An 18,271-nucleotide genomic window follows, 5' to 3' on the forward strand; every position below is an offset into this window, starting at 1 on the left:
TCAAGCAACAATTTTGTGAAGGATGGCACATTAAGCATTCCATACGTTTGGCCAATAAATTAGTACACGATACTTGGATTTTGAGTGATATTCTCTGTTTATTATACTTTGATGTTTTAAAACAAGAATGTTAAGAAATAATATGTGCGGTTGTTCGGCGAGCGGGATTACGGTTGCTGTAGCCTATGGTTTGCCTTGGTGCTTGCGGCACTATTGGCTAGCAGTTGATTAGCCTCTATGTTTTTCCTGTGGCTATACTTTACGAACCCAAGTATTTAAAAATTAACACATGCCTGCCCGCAGCTATGAGTAATCACATTTTTATAATATCAAATTAAGGGGTGATTCTTATCCTCGAATTTACTACATTTTAAGAATAAAGTCGTTTGCTTTTGTGATAACTCTACTCAGTTAAGATAATTCATGTGAACATCCTTATTTCAGCTATCTATGAATTGATTTTTTTTCTTTTGCTAGGCGCATATTAACATTTACGTAAATGTGTTGCAGTTACATGTGAAGGATCAACACAATGCTCACATTTGTTTTGCTCAAAATCAAAAAATTGCGTGTTATGTTTTTCTTCAACTACACGCCGTTGGATTGCTATTGTACATCCGATGGTTGATATCCTTTGCAGCACTCTATTTATTCCGCTCGGCTTTCGCTCACCTCTCATATCCGCCTCTCTCGATAGAATTGAGATCCCCTTTCCATATCCTCCTCCCAATGTAGTGTTTGCGCTGCTGCCAGCTCTCTGATGTCCATGCCGAGATTGCCTCCTTCCTTCTACGCTCCCTTGTCTGTGCGATGAGACTACCATTTCCTCCTACATTCCCTCATCTGTGCGATGAGGTTATCCCCTTCCTCCTACAATCCCTCATTTGCGACCATCGCTATAGTTATCAAGAGGATGTATTGACTTACTCTAGATCGCTTACATCAAGACTCAAGGAGTGCGAGGAAAGGTGCATACCCCTTTCCGTATTCGTAAATCTCGGTCGCTATTGATACGCAAGCATGACGTTATGGGCTCTAGTAAGGTATGTTTTTTTTACATGGAAAAAACTTGTTAATATTTGTGTTACTAATAATTTCTGACCGGTGTTCTATGCTTGTACATATTGATTTATTGTTATGCACAGAATCCGAAATGTTTATACTTTGTGGTTTAAATTTTTCACAAACCATAGCCATGAAATTCACAAGAGACTGTCCCATCGTATCTTTTCTTGTTTGCACTAATTCACAAGAGAAACACTTGCGAATTAACATGGTTCCCAAAATTCACAGGAGAAACACTCGCAAACGTGGTTCTCGTAGCATCTTCACATGAATCTCTATCCTTGAAGCATCAAAACGAAAACCCCCAAAACCAGATCACAACCTCGGCACCAAACCGTGAAAAAGCTTGAGAACAAAAGCACACGCATCACACCTCACAGATCATCACACAAGAAACCACACCGCAAACCATGTCATCCTCCTCATCTAATCACCCCCAACACCTCACTCCACCACCCCACACCAAAATTCCACGCCACCGAGGCACCGATCCCAGCAAGAAAAAAAAAGAGAAAAGAGAAAAAGAAACAGCCAAACTCAACCGAACAGAAAAGCCCAGAAAACACACATCACAACCCCCCCCCCCCCCCCCCCCCCCAAAAAAAACGCCGATTAAGACGAAGAAAAAGGGTGAAACCCAAACAAAAACTGAAAAAGAAAAGGAGGCGAGAAGAACAAGAGGGAGGGAAGTGAAGAACGGGTGCCCCCACCCCCCCCCCCCCCCCAAAGTAAATCCAGCCCTCCACGCCGTCGACAGGCGTCAATGTACGGATGTCTCCTCCCCCCCTCCCCTCTCAACCCCAACCCCACCTCCCCCGAATACCCTTTTTTTTCCGGTAAAACCAGCCTCCTCACCTCGTGCTCCCTACAAGCCTCCTCCTCCTCCTCCTAGTAGTCGAGTAGGAGTACTACTAACCTAGTTAGCCACTCTATTACTACTACCTCCGTTGCCAACGCCGGAATCCATCCATCCATCCCCGCGCCGCGCTGTGCCGCCGCGAGAGCTTTGCGGCGGGCATGCGGGTGGGGATTCACCGCGGGGTGGAAGAAGCTGAAGCAGCAGCTGGTGGCGCAACGCCACGAGGCGCACCCCGCTGGCACCCACACCAACAAAAGGAGAAGATTCTCGCCACCACCACTCCCACTGATCCCCTCTTCTTCCTCCTCGTTCGCCTGCCATCTCCGGAGCCGGAGGAGGAGGAGGAGTAGCCGCCGCCCAGATCTGCGCCGCCATGCTGCCGCTGCTGCGGAGGCGGCGGCTGTGAATAGCTAGGTCGTTTTTATTGTTGTTTTTGGGTTGGTTTGGTTTGATTCCGATGGGGTGCGGGCAGTCGAAGATGGAGGAGGAGTACGCGGTGCGGCACTGCAGGGAGAGGTCGGAGCTGCTCGCCCTCGCCATCCGCCACCGCTACGCGCTCGCCGACACCCACCGTGCCTACGCCGAATCCCTCGCCGCCGTCGGCGCCGTGCTCCACGACTTCCTCCGCGGCGTCCAGTCGCTGCCCCCGCCGCCGCTCGAGCCCACGCTCCGCCTTCCCGCCCACCGCAAGGGCGACAACCTCCCCACCGCCTCCCCCGTCCCGGCCAACCCCGCCATCGCCTCCTCCTCCGCCGCCCAGCCGCTGCCGCCCGTCGCCAAGCAGGTACGAATCGCCGCCGCCCCCGATGACGGCGGCGGCGGCGGCCACATCCACTTCTCGGACGACGACTCCGATTCCGAGGGCGGCGGGCACATCAAGTTCCACTCCGACGACGAGGGCGACGCGCCCGCTCACCGCCGCCCAGAGATCGTCCGCTCCGCCGCGCCGCCGGTGGCTCCGCCGCCGCAGATGGGGCCACCACCACCGTATGGCTCCGGATATGCTCCTCCTCCGCCTTATGGTTCGGGATACGGGTATGGATACGGCCCCGCCCCCGATTACGGCGGCGGCATGGCCGTTGCCAACGGCGGCTATGACCCAGGGTATGGTGGTATGGGCGGAGCCAGTGGCGGCGGCGGCGGCGGCGGCTATGCGCCTGGATATGGAGGCATGGGAGTTGGGGATGGCGGCAGCGGTGGCGGCTATGAGCCAGCCTATGGCGGCATGGGCAGCTATGGCCAAAGCTTCTTCAACATCAGCTATGCGCGCAGCCAGCCGCCTCCGCCGTCCGTCTCATACGAGCACCGGCTGCAGGCCACCGATGCCAGGGTCCACTACTACGCCGGAGAAGGCAACCCTCAAGCACCCCCACTCGGGTATGGCGGTGGGTATGGTTATCCGCCGCAGGGCTCGAGCTCTTACAACCAGTATGCGTACGGTGGTTACTATGGTGGTGCTTCTCCTCCGCCTCCGGCCGATATACCTTCTACCTCCCGCGGGGAGGTTACGCCACCGGCACCTCCATCTCCGCCGAGGGTGTCTACTTGGGACTTCCTGAACCCATTTGAAACCTATGAGAGCTACTATGAGCAGCCAACTGCTGCTCAAGCGTCATACACTCCCAGCAGAAGTTCCAAGGATGTGCGTGAGGAGGAAGGCATACCAGATTTGGAGGATGAGGATATGGAGGTGGTTAAGGAAGCTTATGGTGATGAGAAGCACGCCGCCAATGGGTACAGTGGCAAGGGGAAGATGGCAAAAGAGGAAGGTGGTAGGAGCAGCACCGGGGATGAACTGCCCCATGAATCCAAGTTATCGGAAGCGAGCAGTAGCGGGAGCAACCAGGAGCATGATGTCCATGTAGTGGAGAAGAGTGTTGTGGGAGAACAGGTGCAGCGGTCAGAGCCTCGTCAGCATGTCGCAGGCCTGCCGCCCATAGGATCGGAGAAGACGTACTTTGATGATGCTGAGGTGGTGCTGGAGATCAGGACTCAATTCGAGCGTGCCTCAAAATCTGCCATTGAGGTGTCCAAGATGCTTGAGGTTGGGAAGATGCCTTACTACCCGAAGAGTTCAGGTTTCAAAGGTTCGTACAGTCAGATCTCATATGCTATTCTTTTGCAGTTTTCAAATATGAGTTCTAATTTGACCCCCAATTGCCAATATAGTGTCTGCGATGATGATTTGCGGGATACCAACAATGGAGGAAGAGTTCCTGCGGTTTGAAGAAGACAAGGCGATGGGGTGTGGCAATCTTTCCTCAACACTGCAGAAACTGTACATGTGGGAAAAAAAGCTTCTTGAGGAAGTCAAGGTATGTAATATATGCTTGGAATTTGTTGGGAATGATTTGATTCATGTGATTCTTTTGAGCATGTTATCTTTCCTTTTTTTACACCTGCATGTTGGTAGATCCTGATTGGTAGTGCAGAATCCAGTCCAGTGAATATCTGGATTTGTCCATTCTCTATGATATTGGCTGATCCTTTTTATAAATTCCAGCTTCTTTTAAAGGAAGAAACGTTGTTTGGTTGGTGACTTTTCAATGTTTTAGTGGATCAAGTAGCTATCAGGAAAAACTGCATTTCATTTCTGGATGGATATGTCTACTCTAATACTTAGTTATAAGTTTTTCTATTTGTTATAGGGAAATATTGGCCTTCATTCGAATGACTGCTGCCACCATGTTTTCCCTCCACAAGAATCGATCTCTTCCGTTTTCATACCTTATTGGCTTTATGCTTTTGGCTTCTAGTTTGTTGTTCTTACTCCTAGGAATTTAGTATGGCATGTAACACAATGCTTTTATTTCGTCATCCTTATGGGTCCACGATTTAAATGCTATGCATTTTTCCATTTATCCAATTTTAGATTGGGCTTACTCAAGTATTGTTTGCGTATTACAGGCTGAGGAGAAGATGCGGGCGTTGTATGACAGGCAACGTGAGGAGCTGAAAATATTAGATGAGAAAGGTGCAGAAGCTGATAAGCTTGAGGCTACTGAAAGATCCATCAGGAAGCTATCAACAAAGATAAGCATAGCAATTCAGGTTGTCAACACTATCTCAGACAAGATAAGTAAGCTGAGGGATGAAGAGTTATGGCCGCAAACATGTGAGCTCATCCAAGGGTATGCAGTTATCCCTTATGGCAACTTTGACTTTCATATGTTAGCAGCACATAGTAAAGTAATATCTGCTGTCTGTATTCTGCTTTTCTTGGCACATGATTTTCTAAACCTATTATCTACAGTTATTAGCATGTTTAGCTTCTGCATAGCTAATTAACTTCTATCTGTGGTTTTTTTTTTCTAAAATATTGTTTAGTTCCATTGACTGTAATTTTAAGGATGAGTTGTGTGTAGTGGAAAAATAAGTTGCCCAACTGTCCAAGGTTTTGTTTGGTGTTATTTTTTTTGGCAGAACGATCTTTAGTGACAGGAATTAGTTAATTCTGTCAAGTATTCTCATCAGACCTTCGGTATGGTGAATTTTCTGAGAAACTCTAGTTGCAGAAAGCTCATGTCTAGGGGTGCATTGCATTCTTCAGGTAGCAGCCATGGCCTATAGACATAGATATAAATAGTGTGAACTGGTATAGAACCTATCACTTTACATGTAGTTTTCTGATGTATTCTTAATTTTTGTACTTAGCCAATTTAAAATCCTAAAACACACGGCTGGATTTGATGCGTATGGTCATGTAGCCATGTAGCCCCTTTGTGCCGCAACGTAAGTTTGTCGTGAAACTTGTATTTTCACCTTTGTGCTGCAACATAAGTTTGTCGTGAAATTTGTATTTTCACAAGGTAAGCCCGTCGAGGATTATACATTTCATATGCATACCCCACCTGTAAAATTGGAAGAGTAGTCATTTATGCTGCCATTTCATAGGGGCGTTTGATGGTCCAATGCTATTCATTTTTTATCACTAAATTTAGCACCTTCATAGAGGCGTGTCATGGGCTTGGACCATTTTTTGGATGGCTGGATTGCCAGGATAATTACCTGCCTGTGGTTATGTGCCAAAAGGATTGGCTGCCATTTGCTTAGTCTTTCTGTGGTTGTGTTTTTACATACTGTTCTATCCTATTATTAGCAGCCAGCCCAATGAAATTTGTATATACATTGGGTTGTGTGCTGTTAAGATACTAAGTTAGCACCTATGCATCTTTGTTTGCACCCAGAATTCTCTGATTGTCTGAGTGCTGGCTTTGATACTTGCTATGGATCATTTCTCAACTAAAAAATAACAATTTTCAGGTTGATGCGGATGTGGAGCACTATGTTAGAATGCCATCAGATCCAATTGCATGCCATATCCCATGCTAAAAACATAGATTCCATGATAAACGGTGCAAAGTTTGGTGAAGCTCACATGGACTTGATCAAGCGCCTAGAGCTTCAGCATTTGGATTGGATAGCCTCTTTTGCCTCATGGGTGAATGCTCAAAAAAGCTACGTTGGTACTTTAAATGACTGGTTGAGGAAAGGAGTCACATATGAACCTGAGGTAACTGATGATGGTGTGCCTCCTTTTTCTCCTGGACGGCTAGGAGCGCCACCTATTTTTGTCATATATAACAATTGGGCAGTTGGTGTGGGGAGGATATCTGAGAAGGAAGTAGTTGAGGCAATGCAGGCCTTTGCATCTAATGTTCTTGGCCTCTGGGAAAGGCACAGGTCAGAGCAAAGACAAGGTCTTATGGCTAATAAAGGTATGGACAAGGACCTTAGGGTGATGGAAAGGGATGAACAGTCGATGCGCAAGGCTCTGGAAGCACAAAATAAGAAGCTGGTGCTCATTTCTAATCAGAGCGGTGTATCCTTATCAGCACAAGCACAGGCCTTACAAGATGGAGGTTCCCATGGTGATACTGGTAGTTTGCAACTAAGTCTGAAGAATATTTTTGAAGCAATGGAGAACTTCACCGCCAACTCTGCAAACACCTACAAGGATCTCCACCTGCGTGCTGAAGAAGAGAAAGCTCGCGTTGCCCAAGAGAGTTGCAGAGTTTCCTAGTTCCTTTCGTGGTTTCCATGTTACATGAGGGCATGAGCCCTTTTTAACGCAAAGGAGCTGACTGCAGTGGTTCAGATGAGCACTATAGTTTGCATGGCAGCGTCACAATTCAAGTGGCAAGTGATGCACCTTGCATGAAATAGCTTCTACCCAGGGCTGCGGGCTGCCAGACAAACCTGTGGCGTAAATGGAGACTTGCTAGATTGTGTTTTTTTGAATTGGAGCAACACTCCTCATGCCATACAGCCCAGGAACTCAATTTTGCTAATAGCTGAATCACAAGACATTGCCGATAGGGGAAGAAAAATCTGAAGTGGCGAGTGACAAGATTCACTCAATGTTGGGAAATCCCAGTAAATAGTTGGAAGATGTAAGCTGCATAAACGAAATGCATGGTCTAAGCATGGAGCAGTAAAATGTTCCGATCATGAGTCCAAGATTCATGAAGTTGTATCCATCCATATGAAATAGTCAAATGTGATCATGCTGCCAGGTTCAGGGAAAGAGTCACTGGAAGAGTGCAACAATGCTAGCATGCCAGTGTACATAGTTGAAGGCAATGCGATATGGGATGAACCAAAGCTGATGCTGTGGGAGATGCTTCCCTCCCAGCTGGGAGGCTGCAGCCTAGCTAGTTCACCTGTTAGGGGAGTGATGGATGATGATGAGCTTGTAGGATAGAGAAAAAAAGTGGATGCCCTGACCCCGTTCTGCAGTTCACTAACTGTTGGATTTTTTTGTTCCGTTATTTATTATACATATAATTCATTTGTATCCCTGTACAGCCGGTGGCTAACTCATAAACCCCCCCTTTTTTGTGTCATGTTTATTCTATTTCTCCCCCATCGACTTTGCCTGTTTCTGCTTCTCTCTCTTTTAATCGCGAAAGCCGCTTGTGTTGGTGTAACTGGTGCAGCAGTTCCATAAGATCGTTCATCTGGAATTGTGGTGAAGTTGTGACCATTATTGCGCTATGGTTTTTTCCCTTTTCTGCTAACAATGCCGTGTTGGTTGCTGTACTGAACCCTTTTTTTTTTTTTTGAAATGGGTTAGTTCCTATAGTCTTGACTCTTTGAAACTGTAGCATGATGGTCACTGGTCAAGGTGGTTCACAGTATTCTGGTTGAGGCTGTTGCACCTTTGGAATCAGAGGAACAAGCTGAAGCCTTTCTCAAAAAAAAAAAAATCTGGAATTAGATGAACAAGCTGAAGCCTTTCTAATGATCTACTACCACTTGTGAAACCTCCAATGTTGGGAGTGATGAGAGGAGCAGCATCAATGGGCTTACAGAGCAGTTGAGGCCTTGAATCCAACCAAACCGCACCACTGGCTCAACGGGCCAGCTGTGTGGCAAGAAGCCAAGAACAAACTGGCTCTGGGCTTAAATCAACCAAACTAAACCCCCAAAGTTGTGGCCAACGAACCAGCAGCTGCATCACATAGATCACATCACATCCAGGGTTTACACCACGCGATTATCTTGGTTACCATGCACGGTAACCTTTTCAGTTTTTAAAATCACGGTATGTCTCGTGGTTATCGTGCGGTTTTCACGGTTACCGCGGTAACCACCTTACCGTGGAGATCTAGTAACCGCGCGGAAAATGGTAAGTACACCTGATCCCATCACAGGTGAGGCAAAGAAGAACGCAGAGGAAAACACAGCTAGCGACCGGAGAAGAAAGAAAAACACCGCGTGGTTCGGACTTTTGGAGGAGTTTGGAAAGGTTTACCACTGCAGAAACGCAGCTTTCCGTCGAAAAGGCCAAGGCGTACGCACGCGATCCGGACCTAACTCGTCCACTCGGTCGGTCGGTCTCGGATCGGGCCTAGCTATCTCTACTACTGTTCCCTTCCCGGCAGATGTGCCGGCAATTGACCTCCAACGGCAACACGTACCACATACGTACGTACAGTACACGCACGCGGTCGCAGGGGCAAGGGAAGGTGAGTGATTGGTCGGAGGTGAGAGGGAGATCAAGTTGGACACGTCAAGTAATTTGATCGAGGTGCTCACGCAGTCAGCATCCATTCCACCATTCACTCGCATTCGCATTCCCACGCGCCATGCCCGGACTTTCCATGCATCTTCGAGCCTCATCGGTGGCTCGTATTCTCTACCACCTCCGTACCATAAAAATTACATTTCTAGCTAGTTTAGAATAAAATAGTAGAATTGAAAGATGACCATAATAACCTTATTTAATGAACCTACTACATGCACACATTCCATATATACAAATGATTAAAAGGAAGTTTGAGAGAATTAACCCATATAATTAGCATACTTAATAAAATTATAAGCATTAGCAGCCCAAATTATGTGGGATGGAAGGAAACTTATATAGATGAATCAATTGGTTGGGCCTCACATGGCTAGAAATATAATTTTTGTGGGATAAAGCCTTGGAGCTAGAAATGCAATTTTTATGGGATGGAGGGAGTAAGAAACAGAGAATAAAAATTTATTTTATAGATAAAAATTATATATATTTATTTATAGCGACTTAAAAGCTAATACTACAAAGAAATTGATGAAATTATAAGCACATAATGATTTAATTTATTTCATAAATAAATCATGACATTGCAGATGTAAACTAGATTGAACGCATCATTAGATCTACACATGTAAACTAAGCAGTAAAATATGAACAGATCAAATATGCGCAACATATCGAATACGTACCGAGGTGGCGGAAAGACCGGTTGCTCGGCAACTCGCGGTTGCGGGCGTCGACGAAGGCGCGCAGCACGCGACCGGAGAGGAAGACGAGCCGTCGTGGACGAACAGGGAGCAGTCACGTGAAGCGCTTCCCAAAAACCTTATTGCCGCCTTCTCCCTGTGCAGGACGTCGAAGGCAGAGGTTCCGGAGACCTGCTCTCCCGATCGCCGGTGCACGCCGGCAAGCTGTAGTATATATATATTGGTTCCACATCCATCCCAGGCTCCCAGCTGCAGTATATATATTTTTTCCCCTCCAAAATTACTCCAACATGTAGCTGGTACTGCTAACTGCACCATGTATGAATGCTTGCCATCCCTCTCGTCTACGGTCTATATATATATACCAACATGAGGTTATATTACTCTTGTAGAGACGGCCCAATTGGATAGGCTAGAGCTAGATTGCATTTGCATCCCTACACATGTACGTACCGTATATACTCACTTCTCACCAATCAAATCGTCTCCTACTACATCCTTATTATTGCATACTGGTACAAGCTACTATTAGGAGCGTGTAGTATAGGGATAGGAACAATCACCAGGAATACATACAGTGCATTAACACACTGGCTCTGCCGCTGTATATACTCCTATTTTCCATCGCTCGATCGATCGACCCTGACAGTGACAGACCGACTGTATATCAGTAGTACTCCATTTTGCTCGTTGCTGTGAAACAATATATGCCGCTACTGTAAATTTTAACGGGTTACGTACTGTTCCGTTCTGTACTTGTGCATGCCTTGCATTGCAATTGCAGGAGTGCGTACGACTAGTACCACAAGCAAAAGCACATGTAATATTAATGCACTAATGCTAGCTCTTGCCTGCTTCATCAACGCAGCTGCCAATTGACCAGCCACCCGGCTTCTCACTCCATCCATCGATCGCCAAACTTGTACTACTACTCCCTCCGTTTTATAATATAAGTCATTCTAGCATTTCCCACATTTATATTGATGTTAATGAATTTAGACATATATATCTATCTAGATTCATTAACATTAATATGAATATGGAAAATACTAGAATGACTTATATTATGAAACGGAGGAAGTAATATTTTATAGAAATTTCATCACCAATATTAAAATTTAATGGAGTTTTCGTCGGTGAGCCCAGGCGGCTGCCCTGGCTACCCGGACGGTGGCTCCGCCGCTGCTCCTACCCCAGTAATCATCTCAACGTGTCACCGATATATAATACTATTTTTCTAATATATTGACATGCAAGGTTTTTGTTCTCGAGTCAAGCTTATTTTAACCTTCGAGCTTGTAAGTAGGCTTGGTTTGGGCTTGGTTGTCAACCTTGCAAGGTTGTCAACCAATTGGTACTCCCTCAGTTTCAGATTATAAGTAGTTTTGACTTTAGTAAAAGTCAAATACTCTAAGTTTGATCAAATTTATAGGAAAGGTATTAACATTTTCAACCCAAAACAAATATATTATAAAACATATTCAATAATTGATTTAATAGAATTAATTTGGTGTTGTAAATATTACTATATTTATCTATAAACTTTGTTAAACTTGAAGTAGTTTGACTTTGATCAAAGTCAAAATGACTAATAATCTGAAACAGAAAGAGTAGTGAGTAGTTAGTTATATGTAAGAATAATTTTTTGATAAAATAATTTATTTTCTAGTTAATCACACTAATAAAAAGAAGAGAAAAAGTATTAAGATAAATATATGCTAATTTATCGTGTAGGTACATACTAATATCTATTCAATATGTCAGTTTATAAAAAAACAAGATAAATACTCCACGTACTAAAGTTATATATAATCAAGCTCGTTATAAGCTTGCATATTGACTTGATTTGGCAAAACTAGTAAATCCTTAAGCTCAAGCTTGGCTCATTTAGAGCTCAAGTCTGGTCCATGACGAGCCTAGCTTGAGCTGTTCGTAAGTCAAAAGCTATTTTAACAGCCCTATCCTAGAGTGAGAAACAGTCTTTACATGCATGCTATATACTCCTACTCATATATACTACTACTACTATACAGTCATACATACTCCCTCCGTCCAAAAAAAACAAACCCTGGGTTTCCGTATCAAACTTTGACTGTCCGTCTTATATGAATTTTTTTTATAATTCGTATTTTTATTGTTGTTAGATGATAAAACATGATTAATATTTTATACGTGACTTGTCTTTTTATTTTTTTTTATAATTTTTTTAAATAAGACGGACGGTCAAACGTTAGACACGGAAACCAGAGTTTGTCTTTTTTTTTTGGACGAAGGGAGTACAAGATGCATGCTGGCGACTAGCTATACTAGCTCTAGACATTAGTAGTGATACTTGACCGGCCGGCTGGCATGTACTTTTATATAGTTGTGTGTGTTAATAACTTCCTTAGAGCACCCGCAATGGTAAAGTAAGGTGCTATCTATAAAACATGTACATCTTAGCAATAGACTAGATTAATAGTAAACCACTTCAATGGTATGTCTACATGGGTATCTATAGCTCTCTAATCCATTGCCTCGTTTTTCTCTATAGATTATTTCTAGGCTAGTAGATAGCTTTACTTTCTCTCTTTATTTAATCTCTTTCAAGTAGAAAAATATGCTGACATGGATCTCTTATATAGAGCCTATAGATAACCATTATGGGTGCCCTTAGGCCGTGTTTAGTTTTCCCCAATTTTCAATTTTCTATCATATTATATCACATCAAAAACTTTCCTACACACATAAACTTTCAACTTTTTTTTTCCAAACTCCCAATTTTATTTAAACTTTTAATTTTTTTCAAGGACTAAACACACCCTTCATAACTCAATTGGCTGCAGTCAGCCACACTAAAGAGCGGTAAAAGAGATGCAAAATTAAAGACGACAAGCAGGCGTACGTAGAGTATGGAGCTAGCTAGCTGTACAGTACTAGACTCCAGTACGGTACAGAGAGAAGTGAGGCTTCAATTCTGGCAGGCCCTGCCGGGGTAGGGGTCCGGGCAAAACAGAGAACAAATGAAGCAATTAATGAGGCCAAAAATTAATCCTGTCGTCCAAAATTAATTAGGGCCGGCCTGGATATGCATGTAGTACTGCTTAAATTGTCGTACGACACCGTAATCAATTTGGTTTGAATTCAAGAGCTCGAAGAGAAAACAACAGCTTCAAATATGTTGCTGTTTTGTCGTCCTAGCCTTACTAGTACTACGTACTGAGCAAGAGAATGATCGATCGCCAAATGATCATCGATCCCTTGGTCAGAACATCTCATTTTGTGATCTTACCGATGACTTGTAAACACGGATAAAACTTTGTAAAAGTCATTTCGAACCGGGCCAAAATCGTCCTTAAGGTCCCTACTAAGATTGATTAGTACGATATACCCACTATAAAAATATTACCGTAGTACAAACATGAACGAGGCCTAATTAAAAAAGTTGAAATTAGTGTGCCTCACAAAAAAAAAGAAGAAGAAGAAAGGCGATCATAACCAGGAAAGACACATGAAACTCACATGTGAAATTATGAGCGAATAAACGAGTGTCATCCAGTACGTAGTGCTATTATTTGTTTAGTGCATCATAGCTTATATATGGCACACATATTGGCATGACGCATGCAAAATCTTTGCGGCTAATTAAAGTTAATTAACTAAAGTTTAGTCCACTGACAGATATGTGCATCGAGTAGTAGGAGCATATATAGCCACAAGATGACAAAGAAACAAAGACGTATGAGAAGGCTGGTAATTGCCTAATTGGCCACCATTGTCAACTGATTTCCCCCACGTTTTCCCCTGTCCTGTAAAAAGTTTTTCCAAGTAGTGGAGTAATTTTTTTTCTCTGGATTTTACGTTTACAGGAGGTTAATTAAGCAGCTGCAATGTGCTGCTGCTTGCTTTTGATCAAAGTAATCAATTCGTGCTCGTGCGTGTGCTCGTTTCCATCGTGAGAACAATTAATATAATGTACTGCCAATTGTGTTAGGACATATATATATGTAATTAAATAGAGGAGTAAAACAGAAATAGAATCCGATCTGCTGCTGCCGCTAATGACGAGTTCCATTTTTTTTAATCAGGGGAAGCTGCTGCGTGAATTCATCGAGGTCGTAGTAGAGCGAAGGGTGGGTCCCACCCTAAAAATCGAGGCTTTTATATACTCCACCGCCCCGCTTGCTTTGCTGTTCCATATGTACATCTCCTCTCCACACACTTCACACTTCACCTCGATCGATCGATCGCCCGCAGTAGTTAGCGAGAGTGATCGATCGATGGAAGAGGCGGCGGCGGCAGCGGACATGAACGGCGGCGTGCATCAGTCCCGGTTCCGGCGGGTTTGCGTGTTCTGCGGGAGCAGCTCCGGCAAGCGGCGCAGCTACCGCGACGCCGCCGTCGAGCTCGGCAAGGAGCTGGTATATATGCGTGATTAATTAATTTCTCTCCATGTTGATCATGATTAATTCATGCATTCGATCGAGCTCGATCAATCAGCTCTAGTTAACTAGCTAATTAATTAACTGATTAAGACGATGAATTAACTGGTAGGTGGCGAGGAAGGTGGATTTGGTGTACGGAGGAGGCAGCCTGGGTCTCATGGGGGAGGTCGCCGAGGCCGTGCGCAACGGCGGCGGCCACGTCATTGGGTCCGTACACATAGGCACCCCCTCTCTTCGTTCTCCTCGTGTTGCCTAGCTAGCTCGTACTCTGTCTGTTCAATGATCAATCCGGCAATGTTTAATCAATTTCTTTCTTGATGCATGCAGCGTCATACCTACCACTCTGATGGGCAAGGAGGTAAAGAATTGATTTCAACAGCTCATTAATTTCAGTCATATATATTGACTAGCTAATAATTAATTAAGGTAATCAAATGGTAGAAATTAATGATGAGGTACGTGTAGGTAACGGGAGAGACGGTGGGGGAGGTGCGGGAGGTGGGGAGCATGCACGAGAGGAAGGCGGAGATGGCGAGGAGGTCGGACGCGTTCGTGGCGCTGCCGGGAGGGTACGGGACGCTGGAGGAGGTGGTGGAGGTGATCGCGTGGGCGCAGCTGGGCATCCACGCCAAGCCCGTCGGCCTCCTCAACGTCGACGGCTACTACGACTTCCTCCTCGCCTTCGTCGACAAGGCCGTCGCCGACGGCTTCATCCCCCCTTCCCACCGCCACCTCTTCGTCTCCGCCCCCGACGCCCCCTCCCTCGTCCACAAGCTCGAGGTATATATATATATATATATATATATATATATATATATATATATATATATATATATATATATATATATATATATATATATATATATATATATATATATATATATATATATATATATATATATATATATATATATATATATATATATATATATATATATATATATATATATATATATATATATATATATATATATATATATATATATATATATATATATATATATATATATATACAGGCTTAGCAATCTTAAAATTGTGATTTTTGTCGCGGGGATAAAAAAACCCGAAATATCTGGAATTTCGATATTTTTTTGGCTGACCCTTTTTTAAGAATTTTGATGAATTTTGAATGAATTTGAATAAACTTTAATCAAATTAAAAAAACTGAAATTTCTGACGTGATATGTGCTTGCCGGTAGGGGGGCGAAGTTACCAAAAAATTCAATTACCATACACATCTCCATCCATCAATCATCATCATCTTCTTCTTCTGCATCGATCGTATAGTCGTAGGCCAGTCGAGAGTATTCTCAGTACAGTCGTATTATTTTGATGTAATTGGCTATTTGTGGACTCTCGTATGCTTTCTCGATAGATATATCTGTCCTTCGATTCCCTGGACAACACGGCGGCGATCGGTCCACTGACCTGATCCGCTAGCTATAGCTAGTTACTGTTTCCAAGCTGAGCTGATTCAAACATGACCAGTGTTTTGACTTGTTTTGTGCTTGCAGGAGTACGTGCCGGTGTAGCAGGAGGGCGACCCGGAGACGCCCAAGCTGCGTTGGGAGATCGAGCAGCAGGCAGCCGTCCAGGTCGTCGGCTACAGCTCCTCGCTCCACGCCCAGCTAGCTATTGCAGATTAATCTCTCGATCTGAATTACTTAGTAATTAATCTGGTTGACTAAGTAGATCATCAACGAGAGGATGCAGAGGAGGAACAGGTACCTAGTACGTACTTACGAATTCTAAAAAAAAAGGTACTCTGTACTCCTCAATTATCTGCCTTTAGCTAGTGTATTATGTACGTGCTCTGGTTATTGCTTATTGTTAGCTGGTCTGGCTGCATGTACTCTATATATATATGATGCAGTTCTGTACATATACATCGATCGATCGAGCGTGTCGCTTTAATCTGTATAGTGTACTATCTGCTCCGTAGCACACGTATAGGGGGATGGTAATTAATTAAGCACTACTCCCTCCGTACCAAAATAAGTGTAGTTTTACACTATTCATATTCAACGTTTGACCGTTCGTCTTATTTAAAATTTTTTTATAATTAATATTTTTGTTGCTATTAGATGATAAAACATGAATATACTCCCTCTTGTTTTGGGACGGAAATCCACGGATATCCACGGATGCACTTATTTTGGGACGGAGGTAGTATCATATACTCCCTCTTCCCTAAATGTTTGACGCCGTTGACTTTTTTAACATGTTTGACCGTTCGTCTTATTCAAAAACTTCTGTGAAATATGTAAAACTATATGTATACATAAAAATATATTTAACAATAAATCAAATGATAGGAAAAGAATTAATAATTACTTAAATTTTTTAATAAGACGAACAGTCAAACATATTTAAAAAAATCAACGGCGTTAAATATTTTGGAATGGAGGGAGTACGATCACGTGAAGCATGCACGGAGTTGTAATGTAATGCCTCTCGAGAGCGACTCAAACCAGCTGGATATATATATGTGCAAAAGTTGGAATAAGATATAGTCCAAAATGTCGGAGGAACACGTGTTCGATCGAGAAGATCGAGGAGATGTGTACTCCAGTGCACAGACTCAAGGTGTGTTTAGTTGGGGGAAAAGGAAATTTTTAGGTGTCACATTAGACGTTTGATCGGATATCGGAAGGGGTTTTCGGACACGAATAAAAAAACTAATTTCAGAACTCGCCTGGAAACCACGAGACGAATCTTTTGAGACTAATTAAGCCATCATTAGCACATGTGGGTTACTGTAGCACTTATGACTAATCACGGACTAATTAGGTTTAAAAGATTCGTCTCGTGATTTCCCCCATAACTGTGTAATTAGTTTTTCTTTTTATCTATATTTAATGTTTTGTGCATGTGTGTATAGATTCGATGGGATGTTTTTAGGAAAAAATTTTAGTAACTAAACGGGCCCTCACAGGGACGACGGCTAGGTTTACTTTAGTTTACCATCGGTCAGACGGCGCCGGTTACCGGGATAACCGGGGGTTTACAGTACAACCGGGTGATCAGTAACTAAACTGTACGAATGGAGAGGTCACCTACTGCATACTCTCTCCGTAAAAAAAATAACCTCCTAATTTCCCAAGACAAAATTAAATAGAAGGCTGAATGACCAAAATACTCCTTATTAATAGCAAATTAGTATTGGTGAATAAGTAGATAAGGAGTATTAAAGAAATAATTTTTTTTTATTTGTGAACTAAAAGTGGATGAGAATGTAGAAGTTGATTTATTTTAGGACAAAGTTTAAATTTCATAAGTTGATTTATTTTAGAACGGGGGAGTGTACGCATGCCCTGCGCCCATGCAATTCAACAGGTCAATCAGTCAGATCACCAGATATCAGCTGAGCCGTCGCTATGGCCTCGTTTAGTTACAAATTTTTTCTTAAAACTACCAACTTTTCTATCACATCAAAACTTTCCTACATAAATAAACTTCTAATTTTTTCATCACATTGTTTCAATTTCAACCACATTTTTAATTTTAGCGTGAACTAAACATACCCTATATATGGTGTAGTGATTGGGACGGTGTGCTAAGCTAGCCGAAAATATATATTATCGCCTATCGTTGTAGCATGGTAAACCGGCCGCATGGATCAAAAGTACAATGTTTTACTGGAAAGATTTAGGAAATTCGTCGGCTGATCAATCCGTCCGTCCAGCGCTAGCTAGCTAGTTAGCTGATCCGGGCGCCGGCTGGCTTGCTTAAATTTCCATTCAATTCGACGGGCTCCGCCAGGGTCTTTACTGTCGCTGCTGCTGCTGCTGCTGGCATTTCATGCACTTCGTGCCAACGACTAGTAGCTAGCTAGCGCCCCTGCACGCAGTAACACACATTTGTGACTAGCTCATCTGCCAATATGCCATGCCATGCCGAGCTCTAAGAGACTCTGACGAGTAGTAGCAGCAGCAGCAGCATCTCTTATCTTCTCTGCGACTCTAGCTGCTGCAATCATGGCACGCTGCTGTTGTCAATCATGGCGTCGACCTAATCCGATCCGATATTAACAGGCCACCGATCGATCGATCGCCATGCACCGTACGTACGTATTACCGTACGTGCTGGCGCCTGGTGTACAAACTGAATGTCTCCATGGAGTACTGTGTACGTACGTATAGTGCTCGATCGGTTGTGTACGTCAATGCACTGTGCATGAGCTAGCTGATGT

General features: G+C 43.6%; 2 protein-coding genes across 2 annotated transcripts; both read left to right on the forward strand.

Annotated features, from left to right (window-relative positions):
• Positions 1-1,900: 1,900 nt before the first annotated feature.
• On the forward strand, positions 1,901-7,792 carry LOC4347768 (protein ALTERED PHOSPHATE STARVATION RESPONSE 1). The gene is made up of 4 exons (XM_015756430.3): positions 1,901-4,011; positions 4,094-4,239; positions 4,832-5,055; positions 6,188-7,792. Exons 1-4 carry the CDS (start codon positions 2,382-2,384, stop codon positions 6,945-6,947), a joined length of 2,760 nt encoding a protein of 919 aa, XP_015611916.1. The 5' UTR covers positions 1,901-2,381; the 3' UTR covers positions 6,948-7,792.
• Positions 7,793-13,817: 6,025 nt separating this feature from the next.
• LOC4347769 (probable cytokinin riboside 5'-monophosphate phosphoribohydrolase LOGL9) lies at positions 13,818-16,152 on the forward strand. Its single transcript, NM_001422933.1, has 5 exons — positions 13,818-14,055; positions 14,189-14,286; positions 14,407-14,437; positions 14,545-14,859; positions 15,594-16,152. The coding sequence occupies exons 1-5, from the start codon at positions 13,834-13,836 to the stop codon at positions 15,609-15,611; spliced, it is 684 nt and encodes a 227-aa protein (NP_001409862.1). The 5' UTR covers positions 13,818-13,833; the 3' UTR covers positions 15,612-16,152.
• The last annotated feature ends 2,119 nt before the right edge of the window (positions 16,153-18,271 follow it).

The sequence above is a fragment of the Oryza sativa genome, chromosome 9 (assembly GCF_034140825.1).
Source record: "Oryza sativa Japonica Group chromosome 9, ASM3414082v1".
In the NCBI taxonomy this organism is placed as follows: Eukaryota; Viridiplantae; Streptophyta; class Magnoliopsida; order Poales; family Poaceae; genus Oryza; species Oryza sativa.

Bases quoted from the DNA above. Each gene is read 5' to 3' on its own strand.
- LOC4347769 (NM_001422933.1), top strand. From the start codon at position 13,834: ATGTACATCTCCTCTCCACACACTTCACACTTCACCTCGATCGATCGA. The intron at 14,056-14,188 runs GTATATATGCGT...ATTAACTGGTAG, and splicing joins TCGAGCTCGGCAAGGAGCTG to GTGGCGAGGAAGGTGGATTT. The intron at 14,438-14,544 runs GTAAAGAATTGA...AGGTACGTGTAG, and splicing joins CCACTCTGATGGGCAAGGAG to GTAACGGGAGAGACGGTGGG.
- LOC4347768 (XM_015756430.3), top strand. From the start codon at position 2,382: ATGGGGTGCGGGCAGTCGAAGATGGAGGAGGAGTACGCGGTGCGGCAC. The intron at 4,012-4,093 runs GTTCGTACAGTC...TTGCCAATATAG, and splicing joins GAAGAGTTCAGGTTTCAAAG to TGTCTGCGATGATGATTTGC. The intron at 5,056-6,187 runs GTATGCAGTTAT...AACAATTTTCAG, and splicing joins ACATGTGAGCTCATCCAAGG to GTTGATGCGGATGTGGAGCA.